Consider the following 20,575-nt stretch of genomic DNA (forward strand, 5'->3'; position numbering starts at 1 on the left):
TATGTCACTGAAGGAACCCCTAAAAAAAGGACACATTGTAGCAGTCCTTCCATCACGTCAATGCATTTTGCTGTACTTGTTTGGTCTGAAAACTTCGTGTTGCACCAAAAAGAGGCAGAAGAGGGCGACAAAGCTCAGTGTAAGGAATTAATCAGCATGTGGAAACGGGCTGATTAATTCCTTACACGGAGCTTTGTCGCCATTTTCTGCCTCTTTTTTAGTGCGACATTTCCCCCCCTATTGCCTCAAAATGGAACGGAATAAATTATTTAATCGATTGCAAATATGTATGCTTTCCTCTTCAGAACTATTTGAATCATATTCATAACTGGATGAGTAACAAGAAAGCATATTCTCTGAATCTGAAGCCATTGTTTTGATTCTCCAGCAAGATAAGACATCTTTGGGTGACGTCACGAACAAAGGGGCGGGACCTTCGTAAACTGGCCACTGCCGCATTCATTTTTTTTTTTGCAGATTTTGGACACTTTAAGTCATTTTTATTGGTGTTTTGCATTTGACTAAAAATATCAGACTGCGCGTTTTGGGTATTTTAGATGCTATAAAACGTTTTTCTGATGTCAGTTAGGAAACAAAAAAGTGATGTCGGTTGTCCTTTAAACTGATTTTGTATCGATATAAGCAGAGCAAAATGGCTGGTGGGAGATGAAAAGGGCACCGTAGTAACCGGATTATCGTAACCCGGTATCTTACTAAACGGAACTAATTATACAAAAGACTAGAAATTTTCCGGGAAATGAAAATGGTATTGTAATATGCAGTACTATCAATATAACCGATATCGATAGAACGAGACTTTACTGTACATTACATTTTAAGCACCTTTCAAAGCACTCACAGTCACAGACAAGCACAAATACAATGCAATAAATAAAATAAATGTTCAATTTCTTTTTGTTCTCCCCTTGTTTTTATTTTGTAAACAAGATAGAATCCATTGAACAGTTGGGTACATTTATTCGACGTGAAAAGAAAATGGAACAAACAACAGAAGCAGAAAAGTAGTGTACGCAAGGACATTTGTAGCGGAAACACAAAGCAAAGCCGGTGGATCACGGGGACAACTGCAGACATGCGGTGACAGGAAACTGACTTGTTTTGATAGAATGAAAGATTCAGCTATGAGCGGTAACGCCCCTCTTCTTGCAAGATATAGAACACCACCTCTCTCCCTCACTACCAGTGTCAGAGATTTGCACAGAAAAAGGAATTTCTATGAAGAACATAATGTGCATTGATCCGGCTCTTGAATGTTAAGGACAAAACAGCTGCATATACATCCAGTGATACCTTGGCTTACCAATGCTTTAGCTCACAAACTTTTTGCCTCACGAACATTAAATTCGCGAGCATATAGTCTTGGCTAACGAACTAGTTTTGGGCGGACGAACCAAACCACACAGCGCCACGGTGGCTGGCGGACTAGTTGTCGGTGGATGAACACCAAACCACATGGTTGAACAGTGCCACGGTGGCTGGCGGACGTGTTTTCCACACCCTCTTTCTTGGAGTGCAGACATGGTTTGTTATCGAGTGGAGTACTTTTGCGATTATGGGACGGAAAAAGACCCCACGACAGGCTAGTGTTAAACTGAAGAGGACACAAAAGGAAATTACGGTTGAGCAGAAGATCATCGAAAAACACAAAAGAGGTGTGCGTTTGTGTGACTTTAGCATCCCAGTACCAGTACACTAAGTCGGCCATTGCTACGTGTGGCTAAGAGTGTTTCTGTGTTATCCAACCAACAGTCTCAGGCAATTGAAGAGGTTGAAAAACTTCTGTTGATTTGGATTCACGAAAAGCAACGACCAGGGGACCGTGTGAGTGAGGGTATTATCACCGAGAAAGCACGGCAACTTCACTCGGATATCATCAAGAGGCAACTACATCAACCATCACAAAGGTAAATAAAACAATTTTATTATACAGTACAGTTTATTTCTTCCATTACAATACAATAGCACTGTGAGAGAAGAGGATACACAAAACCGGGATAGATGGAGGACATTGATTCGCTGTGGCGACCCCTGAAGGGAGAAGCCGAAAGGAAAAGAAGAAGACAATACAATAGCACATTTATTATCCATAAGATAAGGTATATTTTGTGTAGTTTTCAGGCTTATTTAGGAGAAAATTATGTTTTATGGGGACCTTGGAATGGATTATTCGAATATTTAATTGTTTCTTTTGGGAAATAAATGTTCGGAAGACGAAATTCGCCTCACACACACCTGGGAACCAATTAAGTATGTGAGCTGAGGTATCACTGTATTTTGAAAGACATCTGTCTTGTTAAGTTCCAACAGAACACCTCACGTTATTTAAAATGTTGACATTACTGTATGTATAAGAATATAATATCATGCGGCTAAAATTTTAATATGCATAAAATGTAACGGTGACAGAACCTCTTATTGTATATTATCGATGCATACAATAGCACACATTTAAAAATATGTCCAGTGTACGGTCCAAATGCTTTGCTACTTCCTCTCACCTTTGCAGCAACCAAAGTCCAAATACTCCAGCCTGGATTAAAATGTAGCTAATGGCATTTTGACCTACCCCGTTCTCTTAACTCACTTCCACACCGATGTCAGTCAAGAAGATGACAGAATCCTCAGAACGGGGAGGCATTGCTTCCGTTCAGCACCCCACCCCCAGCACACGGCCACGAATTACAACCCTGTCAAAGATTGTCATCTCTTCCCTTAGGCTGCCCGTTTCTGTCAAGGCCGATTGGCACCTTGTGAGGCATCGGTGCATCGTATTTGGAGATCCCTAAGTCAAACACGGCAGCCAAAATCACACGAATCCTGGTTTCATGGAGTTCTTGAAACACTTTGGACAACCTTTTGTCCCGTTAGTCTGCAGACACCTGGAAGAATAAAGAACATTTGACTGAAAAGTGATCCCAAAGTTGAATGTCAACAAGGAATTCATACCAGGGTTATTAACTCATTCACTGCCATTCACAAATGTATTCAGGAATTGAATATATGATATCACGGGGACAACTATAAATCAATACTTATATAATGCATTGTATTTTGGACAGCCGCCCTTATTTCAAACTCATATAACTCCAGACCCATATAATTTAGGAAGTAACTCTTTTTTTTTCTGATGAAAGAAGAGAGTCTAAGGTTTCTAAATGTGTATTGAATGTTTATGTAATCCTAAAACTCAATATTCTGTGTGTCCTGGAATTCAAAGAACAATACCAAAAACCCTGGCACTGGAGTGGACACGTTTGCATGTCTGGCAGTGAATGAGTTAATGTTTTCAATTCAATAAAGGTTGAAAATGATTTGTAAATTCATTTAATTCTGTTTTTATTTATGTTGAACACGATATTCCAACGTCAGTGGAATTCCGTTTAAACATCCACCACCAGCACCGTTTTGCACATCGTCTGGCAGTGAATGAGTTAAAATGAAGGGAATAATTGAAACTAACATTGATGAGACATTGTCATCAAATTCCAACCTTGAGTCTATTTTCAAAATGTGACAGCTCAGTAAATTTTGTAATGCTAACTATTATTGTACCAAAAAATGTCCTGTTTGTCAATTATTTTCAAACATGAATTTAAGCTGATTTAAAATAAACAAATCTGCGATAAAAACGGATTACCACATTTTCTGGAATATAAGACCTTCAACGAATGACAGATTTAAAAATATTTTCCATACATAAGGTGCACCGCATTATGAGGGGCACCTTCAATGAATGACATATTTTAAAACGTTTGCCATACATAAAGCATGCCGGATTATGAGGCACATGGTCAGCTTTTGAAAAAAATCTTTTCTTTTAGGTGCGCTTCTAATGCAGAAAATATGGTAAATTAAATGTAATTTTGAGAAACAAAATAACCAAATGTGATGGAAAATCTCGAACTCTGATAGCTCTGATCGATACCCATTTGAGGTGGAAAATGTGTGAACATGGGCTCCATATAAAGCGACCAACCAGAACTAATATGTACTAAAACAGGTGTCAGGAACCTATGGCTCGCCGATAAAACTAAATACTGTACATATTCTCGCCTTTTTGCTCTTCATTTCCTGTTTAGGCGGCCGTTTGTAGAAAGCGCAATTTTGATTGGATGATACTGACCTATGGTTGTTGATGTCGTAATAGGTAAACTCCCCCTTTAAATAAGCATGACGAGTAAAAAAACTTTGTGGAGAGAAAATGTTCTGTCGTGATTCTAATTTGCAATAAACAATACCATTGATGACACAGTCGAATATCAGTGGCACTATGACAAGCCTCATGCTACGTTAGCATCAATATACTTCTGTGAGAGACAGCAGAAAGCAAACATGCAAGCTAATGAGCAGTGCTCAGGCTAGCTAGCAGTAGCTTCGCCTATGGACCCGGCAAGTTGACTTTCATTGCGATAGTTTGGCTGGATTTTTTTACCAATCATGAGGAACGGAAAACTATTCATATTATCACAGTTATTTTAAAGGACAACCGACGTCTCCGGACAAGTTGTGTCCATAATTTGTAAAATGTCTTCAAATGACTTCTACTGAGCGTATTTTACAAAGATTCCACCGCATATAGCTATATTTTACGTTTTAAGACTCTCGCTGAATATTCCGGAAGTCTTGTTTTTGAGTTGGTGACGAGTCCGTACGTGACGTCACTGAAGGAACGCCCCTGACCGAAAAAAGGACATATTGTAGCAGTCCTTCCATCACGTCAATGCATTTTGCTGTGCTTGTTTGGTCTGAAAACGTCATGTTGCACCAAAAAGAGCCAGAAGAGGGCGACCAAGCTCCATATAAGGAATTTATCATTGTGGAAACGGGCTGATTAATTCCTCACAGGAGCTCGGTCGCCAATGTCTGCCTCTTTTTTGGTGATCCATTTCCCCCCAATGTTGCCTCAAAATGACACAGAATAAATTCTTTAATCGATTGCAAACATGTATGCTTTCTTCTTCAGAACTATTTGAATCATATTCATAACTGGATGTGTAACAAGAAAGCATATTCTCGGAATCTGAAGCCATTGTTTTGATTCTGCAGCAATGCAAGACGTCTTGGCATAACGTCACGAACTGGGGGCGGAACTTTCTGAAAATGTCCAATTTGCAGCTCAATTTTTTGCAGATTTTGGACACTTTAAGTCATTTTTATTGGTGTTTTGCATTTGACTAAAAATATCAGCCTGCGTGTTTTGGGTATTTTAGATGCTATAAAACGTTTTTCTGATGTCAGTTAGGAAACAAAAAAGTGACGTTGGTTGTCCTTTTGTGTGTGTGTGTGTGTGTGTGTGTGTGCGCGTCTAAATATTTTACTTTTATTGCTCTCTTAGTCAAAAAGGTTCCCGACCCCTGTACTAAAATGAGGTAAAAAACAACAACAAATATTTTAAAGATACAAATAAAAACGAACAAACCTGCTCTGAAAAGTAATTAAAACGTCTCGAATTTTAAAACAAAAATCAAAAACTACGAGAAAGAATCCCAAAGTACAACCCTGGTCGATACTCACTTCAGGTGGAAAATGTGGGAACAGGGCAAGGCCTGCAGCTTTTGGTCCCTGTCCCCGATGGACTCGCCGCACATGCCGCAGTAGAGCTCCAGCTCCTCCACACACTGCAGGAACTTCACCACCTGCTCACGCAACTCCTCCTGTCTGCCCTGACTCCTATAGATGCCCTCTCTCAGGCAATGGGCCTTCAATGTGCACAGCTTGATGGCACAAACAAAACAAGGTCATCAGTGTAGTAGGTCCTGCCATCCATGGTTTTTTTGTGTGTTTTTTTTTTACGTTGTACGTGAGGATCATCACACACCTTGTTTCCCATTCCATCTGCCAGGGTCTGTGCTCTCTCTAAAGAATCCAGGGCCTGAAAAATAAAATGTAATTCATAATTTTCATGATTTATTTCATATTAGACTTTATTAGTCTCACACTGGAGAAATTTACATTTCACAGCAGCAAAGTGATGAAAGTAAGAGGAAAGGAAAGGAAGAAGTATAAAAACAAAATACTGGAGCTGCTGTAAAGGCAGTCAAACAGAGGCAAACAAAACAAAAAAATAACAATAATATGACAACACAAAGACACAGGCAGTCATTCAATTCTACGCACTTTCTGCACCCTCTTTTTTCGCATGAAGCAATTCTAGATCAAAGGAGAGGATCAAAGCCTCCTTCTGACCAGTGGATCAGGGACGTCATGGTGGAATGTGCACGTCTGCTACTACTAAATGTTGAAAGCAAACACGAAGCAGTAGCATCCATTGACAAAAAGAGATTGTCTCACATCTCCTGTCCCGCGTAAATCTGCTTCAATTCCAAGCCGCGACAGTTCCACATATGCAGCGGTGCTCCTTTCTAAGGTGTGGATATGGTGTGTAGCTCAAGTCGAAAGGACCTAATCTAATGAGTTTCTTAGTGTCCTTTTACAACCAAATGGATAAATGTATCGGTAAATGTGTTGTTTTTTTTTTCAAAAAGAATCTAAAGGTATAGGGCTATACTTTTAAACGGAGCGATTCCATTCCATTTGATATGATCAGATTCGAGGATATTTAAATCTTTTTGTTAATATACAAAAACACATAATTCCTAACTTTGGGCCAAGAACTCCTCTTCCCAATTTTGAAACTTGATTTTTTTCTCACAAATCTACATTTTTGGGTGTTTTTTTTACCAATCCTAAGTGTGGAAAATCTTAATGAATGAAAAAGGTGCAATTTTTAGGGTCTTGTGAAAAGTGATCTTGAAGGTACACGAGGCTCGCGATACATAAGCAGTCATAATGGTCATCATAGGTTGGGATTTGATCAATTTGTACAGGTCTACCAAATGTTTTTTTCTGGTACACCTCTTGATGGCATGTTTGTTTTACAACGAAACGGGACAGCTAACAGATAAACTACTGCATTTATGTTAGTGGTAATTTCAATACCTTAACATATTCCTTCAGCAGAAGCCAACACTTTGCCACTGCCAGCTGCACATGGGCTTGGCCAAGTCGATTCCCAATCTCAGTCATGATACCCAAAGCCGACTCGTAACGAGGGAATGCTTTCTGGAATGTTTAAAAAGATACAATTACGGGTTCGATCAAAGCTTATTTGACAGATCAGGTTAAAAAGCATAAAGTACTTACATCAAAGTCACGCCGATAGCGGTGGATGTCTGCAAAATTCAGTAAGCATAAAGCCTGCAGGGGGCGGTCACCATGCTGCAGAGCAATTTTCATTGATTCCTACGGGAGGGAATCATTGTGAGAGGAAAGTCCACAACTTAGTTTTATTACAACATCAAAACGTTCAGAGAATCTGGAAAAATCACTGTGTAACTGGCGCCAATAATGTCATTGGTTGCCATGACAACAACAATGTAATTTATTTGAGCTCGTTGTTTTCTAAAGTTGTTTAATGTTTCTATGTTAACCTTCATATGTATGTTTTTCTTCAAATCGTCTTCAATACTTTATTTATAATACAGTAAAGTCTCGTTACATCGATATCGGATATATCGATAGTCCCGGTTATATCGATACTATTTCTATGCACGCACGGAGAAAATTACATGCAAACAGGGTCGGATATATCGATAGTCCCGGTTATATCGATATTTTTTCGGACTCCCTTGAATATCGATATAACGAGACTTTAATTATTTTGTCATGATCACTTCCGGTTCAGCGTCCCACGAGAGAAATCGCTTGAGAGAGACAAAACGAGACAAATTGCGTGAGAAATCGCCGGAGAAATGGAACGATAAAGTCTTAAAGTTTGTTTACTTGCGGTTTACAAGGTGCACACGGTACGTTATTAATTTGCTCATTTATTGTATGTCTTGTCGAACTTATTATAATAATGTCGTTTGTTGTTTTGAATGTATTTTAGTTTTCACAGTGTTCCACACAGACGACTGTGTTCCACAATAAACATCTTGGACATCATTACGAAGCATCATCCTTGACCGGGGTAGATACACACTGCATGTAAGTGGCAAGGCCCCAAACCTAAGTTGAATACCTGCATCTAAAATCAGCATTAATATACAGTAAAGTCTCGTTATATCGATATCGGTTATATCGATAGTACCGCTTATTACGATATTATTTTCATTTCCCTTGCACATTTCTAGTCTTTTTATGTATAATTAGTACCGTTTAGTACGATACCCGGTTGTTCCTCAGTGGCACACCCCTCAAGGTTGTCCAACAATTCAGCTACCTCGGCAGCATTCTAACACCCTCCTGTCTAATTGATGATGACGTCCAGGCCCGCATCCATCAAGCCTCCAAAGCTTTTGGCAGATTGCGTACTCGTGTGTTCGAAAACAACCACTTAAGAACTCCAACAAAAGTCGCAGTCTACCAAGCAGTGTGTGTGTCCACGCTGCTATATGGCGCAGAAGCCTGGACCATCTATCGACGCCATGTGAGACGCCTTGATGCATTCCACATCAGGTGCCTCCAACGAATCCTTGGCATCACCTGGCAGGATCGTGTTCCACACACCGACATCCTTCAACGCACTGCCTCCACCAGTATCGAGGCCATACTGGCAAAGAGGCAACTTCGGTGGGTTGGACATGTCATCCGGATGCCTAGCTGCCGCTTGCCTCGACAGGTGCTTTATGGACAACTCTTGTCAGCGAAGAGGAACCCTGGTGGTCCTAAGCTGCGATACAAAGACCAGCTTAAACAGACTCTAAAGAACTGCAACATCAAGCCCAGCGATCTGGAGTCTGCTGCAGCGAACAGGCCACTGTGGCGCTCCTTATGCCACGAAGGGGTGACACAACTTGAAGACAAGCGCACCCAGAGGAGGATCGTGCGGCACGAGCAAAGACACCTTTGTGCTGCTTCAGTACCGTCTCGCCAGCCCGGTCCTGGCCTCACATGTCCTGAATGTGGCAGGATTTGTGGCTCCAGAATCGGGCTTCATAGTCACCTACAGTGGCATCGCCGCCAGCGCCAATAACCACTGTCCAATACCCCACAAAGCAATGGAAGCGACGTCATCCTCGACTTCGATGGACTGCCAAGAGAGTGTGTGTGTGTGTGTGTGTGTGTGTGTGTGTGTGTGTGTGTGTGTGTGTGTGTGTGTGTGTGTGTGTGTGTGTGTGTGTGTGTGTGTGTGCGCGTCTAAATATTTTACTTTTATTGCTCTCTTAGTCAAAAAGATTCCCGACCCCTGTACTAAAATGAGATAAAAAACAACAACAAATATTTTAAAGATACAAATGAAAACGAACAAACCTGCTCTGAAAAGTAATTAAAACGTCTCGAATTTTAAAACAAAAATCAAAAACTACGAGAAAGAATCCCAAAGTACAACCCTGGTCGATACTCACTTCAGGTGGAAAATGTGGGAACAGGGCAAGGCCTGCAGCTTTTGGTCCCTGTCCCCGATGGACTCGCCGCACATGCCGCAGTAGAGCTCCAGCTCCTCCACACACTGCAGGAACTTCACCACCTGCTCACGCAACTCCTCCTGTCTGCCCTGACTCCTATAGATGCCCTCTCTCAGGCAATGGGCCTTCAATGTGCACAGCTTGATGGCACAAACAAAACAAGGTCATCAGTGTAGTAGGTCCTGCCATCCATGGTTTTTTTGTGTGTTTTTTTTTTTACGTTGTACGTGAGGATCATCACACACCTTGTTTCCCATTCCATCTGCCAGGGTCTGTGCTCTCTCTAAAGAATCCAGGGCCTGAAAAATAAAATGTAATTCATAATTTTCATGATTTATTTCATATTAGACTTTATTAGTCTCACACTGGAGAAATTTACATTTCACAGCAGCAAAGTGATGAAAGTAAGAGGAAAGGAAAGGAAGAAGTATAAAAACAAAATACAGGAGCTGCTGTAAAGGCAGCCACTCTCGCGGCACCATCTTGAAGTCAAAACAAAACAAAAAAATAACAATAATAATATGACAACACAAAGACACTGGCAGTCATTCAATTCTACGCACTTTCTGCAACCTCTTTTTTTCGCATGAAGCAATTCTAGATCAAAGGAGAGGATCAAAGCCTCCTTCTGACCAGTGGATCAGGGACGTCATGGTGGAATGTGCACATCTGCTACAACTAAATGTTGAAAGCAAACACGAAGCAGTAGCATCCATTGACAAAAAGAGATTGTCTCACATCTCCTGTCCCGCGTAAATCCGCTTCAATTCCAAGCCGCGACAGTTCCACATATGCAGCGGTGCTCCTTTCTAAGGTGTGGACATGGTGTAGCTCAAGTCGAAAGGACCTAATCTAATGAGTTTCTTAGTGTCCTTTTACAACCAAATGGATAAATGTATCGGTAAATGTGTTGGTTTTTTTTTTCAAAAAGAATCTAAAGGTATAGGGCTATACTTTTAAACGGAGCGATTCCATTCCATTTGATATGATCAGATTCGAGGATATTTAAATCTTTTTGTTAATATACAAAAACACATAATTCCTAACTTTGGGCCAAGAACTCGTCTTCCCAATTTTGAAACTTGATTTTTTTCTCACAAATCTACATTTTTGGCTGTTTTTTTTACCAATCCTAAGTGTGGAAAATCTTAATGAATGAAAAAGGTGCAATTTTTTAGGGTCTTGTGAAAAGTGATCTTGAAGGTACACGAGGCTCGCGATACATAAGCAGTCATAATGGTCATCATAGGTTGGGATTTGATCAATTTGTACAGGTGTACCAAATGTTTTTTTCTGGTACACCTCTTGATGGCATGTTTGTTTTACAACGAAACGGGACAGCTAACAGATAAACTACTGCATTTATGTTAGTGGTAATTTCAATACCTTAACATATTCCTTCAGCAGAAGCCAACACTTTGCCACTGCCAGCTGCACATGGGCTTGGCCAAGTCGATTCCCAATCTCAGTCATGATACCCAAAGCCGACTCGTAACGAGGGAATGCTTTCTGGAATGTTTAAAAAGATACAATTACGGGTTCGATCAAAGCTTATTTGACAGATCAGGTTAAAAAGCATAAAGTACTTACATCAAAGTCACGCCGATAGCGGTGTATGTCTGCAAAATTCAGTAAGCATAAAGCCTGCAGGGGGCGGTCACCATGCTGCAGAGCAATTTTCATTGATTCCTACGGGAGGGAATCATTGTGAGAGGAAAGTCCACAACTTAGTTTTATTACAACATCAAAACGTTCAGAGAATCTGGAAAAATCATTGTGTAACTGGCGCCAATAATGTCATTGGTTGCCATGACAACAACAATGTAATTTATTTGAGCTCGTTGTTTTCTAAAGTTGTTTAATGTTTCTATGTTAACCTTCATATGTATGTTTTTCTTCAAATCGTCTTCAATACTTTATTTATAATACAGTAAAGTCTCGTTACATCGATATCGGATATATCGATAGTCCCGGTTTTATCGATACTATTTCTATGCACGCACGGAGAAAATTACATGCAAACAGGGTCGGATATATCGATAGTCCCGGTTATATCGATATTTTTTCGGACTCCCTTGAATATCGATATAACGAGACTTTACTTATTTTGTCATGATCACTTCCGGTTCAGCGTCCCACGAGAGAAATCGCTTGAGAGAGACAAAACGAGACAAATTGCGTGAGAAATCGCCGGAGAAATGGAACGATAAAGTCTTAAAGTTTGTTTACTTGCGGTTTACAAGGTGCACACGGTACGTTATTAATTTGCTCATTTATTGTATGTCTTGTCGAACTTATTATAATAATGTCGTTTGTTGTTTTGAATGTATTTTAGTTTTCACAGTGTTCCACACAGACGACTGTGTTCCACAATAAACATCTTGGACATCATTACGAAGCATCATCCTTGACCGGGGTAGATACACACTGCATGTAAGTGGCAAGGCCCCAAACCTAAGTTGAATACCTGCATCTAAAATCAGCATTAATATACAGTAACGTCTCGTTATATCGATATCGGTTATATCGATAGTACCGCTTATTACGATATTATTTTCATTTCCCTTGCACATTTCTAGTCTTTTTATGTATAATTAGTACCGTTTAGTACGATACCCGGTTGTTACGATAATCCCGTTATTACGGTGCTCCTTTTCATCCCCCGCCGGCCATTTTTGTTGTTTACATCGATATATCCGTCGCGCCATTGGTCAACTTGGTCACGTGTCTTGTTACGTGAGCCGCCATCGGTCGCACCATTGGTCGACTTGGTCACATGAGCCGCCATCGGTCGCGCTATTGGTCGACTTGGCCGTGTGACTTTGTCACGTGACACGCCATCGGTCGCGCCATTGGTCACCTTGGTCACGTGTCTTGGTTACGTGTCACGCCATCAGTCGCGCCATTGGTCGACTTGGTCAGGTGACTTGGTTACGTGCCCAGCACCAATGTAGCAGAGCCATTTTCATTTTCAGACGCTAGCTCGTGTGTAGCAGACGAGATTGAAGTGTTTGTGTTAAAAGGTAAAAATGGGAAGCAGAAGAAGATTGATGACTTTTTTAAATTGTATACATAATACAGTAAGATGTAAGCGTTGCAGTTTCCCTGTTGTGTTATGTACATGCCCACTGTACTGTATATGAATGCAATCGTTTTTTGCAACAATGTTTCTTGTTTTGTCTGCTGAAGCGCGATGATTTTGAAAATTATTAACATTCCATACTGTGTATTAAAGGACAGCCGATGTCACTTTTTATTCAAATGCAAATAAAAATGACTTCACGCCAAGACGTCTTGCATTGCTTGTGAATCCAAACAATGGCTTCAGATTCGGATAATATGCTTTCTTGTTACACATCCAGTTATGAATATGTTTCAAATACACTGTAGTTCTGAAGATTAAAGCATACATGTTTACAATCATTAAAGAATTATATGTACCATTTTGAGGCAACATTGGGGGAACAAAAAAGGGAGCTAATGGCCAGCTCCGTTTCTTATATGGCGCTTGGCTGCCCTCTTTTGGCGGCTTTTGTTTAATGCAGTTCGGCGCAGGATCGGATATATCGATAGTCCCGGTTATATCGATATTTTTTCGGACTCCCTTGGATATCGATATAACGAGACTTTACTGTATAAAGTTTATCACAACATGGCTCAGGAATACTTCAGAATGCCAATGTCAGTCAATACAATTAGCCACAACATCCATAGGTGCAAATTGAAACTCCATAGCAAAGCAAAAGCCATTTCATTGTCGGGTTCTCTGATGCAATGTGGGAAAGAGTGCTGCGGTCTGACGTGTCCACATATCAAATGGTTCTTGAAATTACGGATGTCATCTCTTCTGGGGCAAAGAAGAATTAGTCTGACACAAAGTCCAAAAGCCAGTGGCTGTGATGATATGAGGCTGTTTTAGTGCCTATGGAATGGGTAACTTACACAAATATTGAGAGACAGTTTATGCTGACGGGTACATAAAGGATTTGGAGAAAAATACTACAAACGAAGCGACACGGACAAGCTTGCTTATTTCAGTCAGATAAATCACAGTTGGGATGTGTAAAACATGTAAAACAGAGGGGTTTGGTCATAAAACTGTGTAGGTATGTGACTGGCCTGCCTGCAGTCCAAACACGTCTCACATTGAAAAAGGGTCATCATGAAGACTAAAATGGGAGACCCCAGACTACTACATATCTGATCAACATCAAGCAAGAATGAGAAAGAATTCCACTTACTAAACTTCAAAAATGAGCGACCTTGTTACAAAACATTTACTTGTTTTTGTGAAAAGAAAAGGTGATCTAAAACCGTGGTAAATTTGACCCTGTAGCTTTTTTGGAACATCTTGCAGCCATAAAATTAAATGTTTGTGACTGTTTGAGAAAAAGATTTGAAGATATATTGTCTTGTTTAACTCATTCACTGCCATTCACAAATTTATTCGGGAATTGAAAATATGACGTAGAGAGCCATTCCTGAATTTGTTCGGGTTTTTCATGCTTGGCGATGGCCTCTGGCAATGTTTTTTTCTTTTCCACGAGGGGGCAGTATTTCCCTTTTTTCCATGTTAGTTGTTCAGCTGTTGTTAAATCGCGATGTAAACCAATATGTACTGTATGTATTGCATTGTATTTTGGACAGCCCTCATTTCAAGCTCATATAACTCCAGACCCACGTAATTTAGGAATTAACCATTTCTTTCTGATTAAAGAAAAGAGTCTATGTCTTCTAACACTATATTGAATGTTGATGTAGTCCTAAAACTCAATATTCTGTGGGTCTTGGAATTCGAGTGACAATGACAAAAACCCTGGCACTGAAGTTTTTGCACATGTCTGGCAGTGAATGAGTTATAGGACAACCGACACCATTTTTTTGTTGTTTCCTAACTGACATCAGAAAAAACGTTTTATAGCATCTAAAATACCCAAAACATGCAGGCTGATATTTTTAGTCAAATGCAAAATACCAATAAAAATGACTTAAAGTGTCCCAAAACTTCTTCAAAATGACCCCAGAGATGCCGAGTTTCAGAAGGTCCCGCCCCCTTGTTCGTGACATCACTATTGGTCACACACTGCCTTGCTCCAGAGAGACCGACACCATTTTTTTGTTTCCTAACTGACATCAGAAAAAAGGTTTATAGCATCTAAATTACCCAAAACACAGGTTGATATTTTTAGTCAAATCCAAGACTTAAAGTGTCCCAAAACTGCCACAAAATGAGCTTGGAACTGGGGAGATTCAGAAAGTCCCACCCCCTTGTTCGTGACGTCACGCCAGGATACTCCTTCACAAACGGCCTTACTCCAGAATCAAAACAATGGCTTCAGACAGTTCAGATTCGGAGAAGATGCTTTCTTGTTACTCATCCAGTTATGAATATGATTCAAACAGTTCTGAAGAGGAAAGCATAAATGTTTGCAATCGATCAATTCGAGCCGTCAGCCGGGCTGATTTGTCTGCTGGGAATTTGTGTAAACTTACAGCTTCTTTATGCGTGGTACAGCAATTGGCTGTGACACACAACAATTCACCATCGCATTATTTATGCAGTTTTCCTTCTAATTTCGCGATGAACACAGTGTTTTCAGACGAAAAAAAGTACCCAAAATGCATTGTGTGTCGCTTTCTCGGTCCAGGGCATTCCAAATGTGACGTTACTTCAGGCATCGTCATCAACTCGAAAACAAGACTTCCTGAATATTCAGCGTGAGTCTTAAAATGTAAAATATAGCTAAATGCGGTGGAATCTTTGTAAAATGCGCTCAGTAGAATTCATTTGAAGTGATTTTACAAATTATGGACACAACTTGTCCGAAGGTGTCGGTTGTCCTTTAAACATACATTCCATCCAAAATATAGCACTGAAGCAACTTACCTTTGATGTATTCAATAAAGGTTTAACATGATTTGCAAAATCATTTAATTCTGTTTTTATTTATGTTTAACACAATATTACAACTTCAGTGGAACTCCATTTATACATCTAACACCAGCATGTTTTCAAAATACTCCTTTGAGATATTTTTAAACTCACCTTCAAGCACCCTCTAGTACACACATATTTTAAATACCATATGACCGGATGTGTAAATGATGGTGAAATGCATTTGGCAAATGTGATAAATGTGAAAAGCATCCTGTTATTTTGTTACATTTTCATGCCAAGTCGGTGACATACATTTATTCCCTTCCACAGCACATAATTAGAACAAAGAGCGGAGACTGAAGGGCCTCTCTTCATTAACACTTTAAATCAGGTCTTCGATGGGCATATTTTGGTGGAGGTCTAAGGTCTAGAACAAGACAACAACTGGTGCTCGCACCTGTTGGCACCCAAGCGACTATTGCATCGACAGCTTTGACATCAGTAAGGCCAAAGACCTCATTTTACCGTCGGCAGTCGTCGGAAAAACAGACTTCCTTACTAAACTGGAAGTCATTGCGAAGTGAAAATCAATGTCTTCAATTTAAACTTGACAAATTGGTTCAAAAAAATAACATATTTTGTCATTTTCTATGTGACTTGGACAAATTCACAGCTAAAAATGTGGTGCTGTAAAACATCTCTACCAGCCTGAAACCTCGGTTCACAGGTTGACTTTTAAGATGGATTTTGTAACAAACTTTAATTAAATTAACTCATTCATTGCCAGACGTGCAAAAATGTGTCAAAGCTATTTGAATGCAGAAAAGAGTTCTTTTAATGATAGTTGGTACACAATATCAGAAGGAAAATGTAGTTTTAAATATATCATATGTTAGATCTAGGCAATTAATTACAGTTTAACTCATTCACTGCCAGATGTGGAAAAATGTGTCCATTCCAGTGCCAGGGTTTTTGTCATTGTCACTCGAATTCGAGTACTCATAGAATATTGAATTTTAGGACGCCAGTGAGACCTCAACTTACAAACACCTCAACTTAACAACTTTTTGTCTTACAAACGTCAAATTTATGAAAATTAAACCTTATAATAAGCACTATTTTCATAATACACACCCACCACGGCTGGCGCAGTGATCTTCGGCAGAAGCACACGACCGAACAGCACCAGAGGTTAAGTTACCAACAGTCCTTATGGAAGGTGACTCTCCTTCCATAAGCCATCGACTACCATCAAAAAGGTAAATAAAACGTTATTTTACAGCACAGTTTATTTCTTTAATTACATTCGTCATGTAATGCGCCTCTCTTTCCAAACAGCAATTCCCTTTGACCTTCGACCTCCAACGCCATTCCATCAAGCCATAAATGACCATCACAAATGTAATTAAAGTGACTTTATGATACAATGCAGTGTATTTCTTTCATTACAATACAATAGCACATTTATTATACATAGAATAAGGTATGTTGTGTGTTGTTTTAAGGCTTATTTAGTTGAAAAGTATATTTTATGGAAACCCGGGAACGGATTATTCCCATTTTAATGGTTTCCTATGGGAATTGTTTTTTGAGATACACACTTTTCGCCTTACACACTGGGAACCAATTAAGTTCGTAAGTTGAGGTCTCACTGTACATAAACATTCAATGCAGCGTAAGAAACATTAGCCTCTCTTATTTCATGAGAAAAAAAGAGTTAATTCCAAAATTATATTGGTGTGCAGTTATGAGCTTGAAATGAGGGCGGCTTTCTAAAGTACAATGCAATATTGGTTTATATAGCGCTTTAACAACAGCTGAAGCTAGAACAAAGCGCTAAGACGGAAAAAAAGAAAATGTTGTCCTCTTTTGGAAAAGAAAAACATTGCCAGAAGCCATGGCCAGCGCTTTATCAGCACCCAAGCATGAAAAAACAAAACCCAAACAAATTCGGGAATGGCGCTCTACGTCATATTTTCAATTCCCGAATAAATTTGTCAATGGCAGTGAATGAGTTAAAAAACAATATATTCATAAATGTATATAGTACCAGGGGTCCACTGTACCTCACAGCATTCCATGGCATCCGGAAGTCGCTCCAGCTTCCTGTAGGCCACAGACATGTGGTACTGACTCATAGCTCGATACTTGAGGCTCCAACCTTTGCCGTAGTCATTGACGAGCTCGGCTGCTTTGCATGGGAAGAACAGGGCTTTCTCGTAGTCCTGTCGGTGACACATTTTCAATGAATAGAAGTCGTAATCAAGCAACGTCCAAATAAAGTGCACTTTTTTTGGACATGGGCATAAAATAACAGGCGAGTGCATACTCTGCATACCATATGGTCACAATGCCATTGAAACCAATACGCCACGGGAAGCTGAGGGATTACTCTTACAAATCTCTGATGTCAAGGGTACGCCATCACGCCCCCCTCCCGGTCCCAAAGCTGGTCCTCATGACTAACAATGCCCACTACAGTAACACTTGGTCATGTTTTGTTTGGATGCTCCACGGTGTTATCATACTCTTCAAATACACATCCGTGGGCCTAAGTGATTGCACAATCAAGTCGCACGTGCCAGTCAATGTCAATGGGCTGCGGCCGCTGCTTAGCCTCGCCATAAAAGAATCAATGCTTGAAGTCAAATAGCGGCCAGTATGGACTCAGCCACCCCCTCCCAAAAAAAAACAACAACAAACACACAAACAAGACCACACAATTGCATAAAAAATGAAGCTTTTACTCCATTTCTTTACAGTGGAACCTCCAAAATTCTTAAAGGGTATCTGGCATGTATCTTCCATTTAAAGTTAGTGAAATCATTCAACATTCGTAACATCGATTCTCATCCCACCTTCAAGTCCCATCTTAAAACCCACCTATTTAAAATGGCATTTTCTGTCTAGCTCTCCCTCTTGCTTGTATTTATAATTGTATTTTATTTATTGCATTCTATTTGTGATTGTATTTTATTTATTATAGTACCTGTGCTTGTCTGTGACTGTTGAGAGCTTTGAAAGGCGCTTAAAATGTAATGTATTATTATTATAAATCAGAATCAAATAAACAAATCTCTTTATTTTATGTATTCTGTTGTATCGTTGATTTTTTATGTTAAATGTTCTGCAAAGCTCTGTTACATTTCCAGCAATTGTGAAAGCTCGAGTAAAGTATAGACGCGTTGTATTGTACATAATACAATACATCCTAATTTATATCGCGCTATCACTACAGCTGCAGCTGTAACACAGCGTTTCACATAATAGTCAACACAAAGCAAAATAATAAACACAACAGGAACATAAAAACATGGACAGTTGTGCAAACTTAACGACTTCACCCATGTACTCTATGATGTTTGAGTACAAGACAAACACTTTATTACATGAAGCAGTTCTAGATGAAAGAGGAGAGGATGAAAGCCTCCTTTTCACCGGTGGATCAGAGACCTGATGGCGGAATATGCACGTCTGCTACAAGCTAGGTTTTGAAAGCAAACACAAAGCTGTAGCATCCATTGACAAAAAGAGATTGTCTCACATCTCCTGTCCCACATAAATCCACTTCAATTCCAAGCCGCGATCGTTCCACATAGGTTAGGGCTGTGCGTCTCTCTAATACCAAATGATTTAATACATACTGTATGTACTGCAATGACAACACAATTCTAGGAGTGTACATTTGAAAGTGATAGGATTTGATTTGGTGCACTCACATATTTTAAATCAAACCCCATTTTCTCATTCATTGTTTGGGAGATGATTGTTATACCCGAAGAAAGATAGATATAGATAAAGTGCTACATGAATGATCTAAAATCGTCATAGTGCACTAATGGAGAATACTCAATATACTGTCACACACATGTGTGACATGTCATTTGCGTTACCTTCAAATGGACGTAAATGTTTCCCAAACTGCAGCAGACTCTGCACTCCAGCATCTTGTCATCGTTGTTGTGCGCGTAGCGTAGGGCTTTCTCGTAGCTCTCCAGAGCTTGCTGGAAGAGGCTGAGGCCCAGGAAAGCGTTGCCCATGCTGAGACATACCTGCCCGTTGAGCTGCAGGCTGACCGTGGTGCCTTGCATGTTTAAACAAGTCTTACAATACGAGACCGTTTTGTGGAAGTCGCACAGTTTCTCGTTGCTACGCGCCAAGTTCAGGTAACCCTCGGTCAGGTAGTCCGGATCTTCCATTTCTCTGGCTGTGTCGATTTGATCCAAGGCATACTGGGAAGAATGTGCCATATGATGATGTGAACATGGTTTGAAAATGATTCTTCAGTTTGGTGAGAAGTGAGTGGCGCTCAACTAAGGATGATTATGTCAACAAGATACCAAACACCCACTATCAGATTGCAGGACACTTATTTACTCTGCATTGAATGCAAGCCGCACATGGAAGCGCTGCTAAGAAGGTATCACCTTTGATTTGATACCATTTTAAAACATCTTGCGCATTGTGAAAATGCACAATTAGTGCACAGAGTCGTCCCGATGACACAATGATGATATTCGGAAGTATGGACTCTTAGAATTATGTCATACGATCAGATTGCTGATTGCGTAACACAGATTACAGATGAATGCCAAGAAACGTTTTAAGCGCGACTCAATTGACACGTTACCAATGAGTTGTCAGTGTTGGGGTGCCTTACCTTGAGCATATCTTTATATTTTCCCATTTCCGAATGAGCCGTGATCAAGCATCCCAAAACCCGAAACTTGCCTCCAGGATCCGAGGTTTTCTCCAACACTTTTGTCCACACCTGCAGAGCTTTGTCAGTCTGATTGGACTGGTACAGTCTCAGTCCTTTCTCTATCTGTTGCTTAGTTTGGTCCTGGCCCATCTCTGTACTGAGGTGCCTCATAAAAAAAGTCATTTGTTTAGGCCACGGGACTTCGACGGGGCAGCAAGAAACAAAAACTCCGCCATGCTGATCACTGAAGATCCTCTGAAGATGATCCCCTGAGAAAGCTTGGTGCCAGAACGCCTATTACATCCAGTTTTCTCAAGTTGGGCTGCAGCGGGACGGAAAGGAAACAGGATCTAACAAAGTCGAGACCATTATCACCACTGGCTTCGAGATAAACTCATTGGCCAGGCCATTATCTTCCCCATTTAACTCTGCAATAATACCTCTTGAGCATGAAGCGTTTCAAAGTTCTTCCGCGGATTTCTATCTGAAAAACTCCAAAGAAACACGGTTCCTAGCCGATGGCTAACAGTGATATCCCAGAATATCTACCCCCTCCACACCCGAGCA

General features: G+C 40.2%; 1 protein-coding gene across 1 annotated transcript; it reads right to left on the reverse strand.

Annotated features, from left to right (window-relative positions):
* Window positions 1–24: 24 nt before the first annotated feature.
* Window positions 25–20,552, reverse strand: rapsn (receptor-associated protein of the synapse, 43kD). Its single transcript, XM_088996456.1, has 8 exons — window positions 19,967–20,552; window positions 19,200–19,538; window positions 17,373–17,531; window positions 11,019–11,117; window positions 10,815–10,937; window positions 9,674–9,727; window positions 9,369–9,568; window positions 25–2,900 (listed from the first exon to the last, which is right to left on the reverse strand). Exons 1-8 carry the CDS (start codon window positions 20,189–20,191, stop codon window positions 2,828–2,830), a joined length of 1,272 nt encoding a protein of 423 aa, XP_088852582.1. The 5' UTR covers window positions 20,192–20,552; the 3' UTR covers window positions 25–2,827.
* Between the last annotated feature and the right edge of the window lie 23 nt (window positions 20,553–20,575).

The sequence above is a fragment of the Hippocampus bargibanti genome, linkage group LG05, assembly GCF_051943395.1.
Source record: "Hippocampus bargibanti isolate YZ-2025 linkage group LG05, ASM5194339v1, whole genome shotgun sequence".
In the NCBI taxonomy this organism is placed as follows: Eukaryota; Metazoa; Chordata; class Actinopteri; order Syngnathiformes; family Syngnathidae; genus Hippocampus; species Hippocampus bargibanti.

Bases quoted from the DNA above. Each gene is read 5' to 3' on its own strand.
- rapsn (XM_088996456.1), bottom strand. From the start codon at position 20,191: ATGACTTTTTTTATGAGGCACCTCAGTACAGAGATGGGCCAGGACCAA. The intron at 17,532-19,199 runs GTAACGCAAATG...TGTCACCGACAG, and splicing joins ACATTTACGTCCATTTGAAG to GACTACGAGAAAGCCCTGTT. The intron at 10,938-11,018 runs GTAAGTACTTTA...TAAACATTCCAG, and splicing joins GCTATCGGCGTGACTTTGAT to AAAGCATTCCCTCGTTACGA.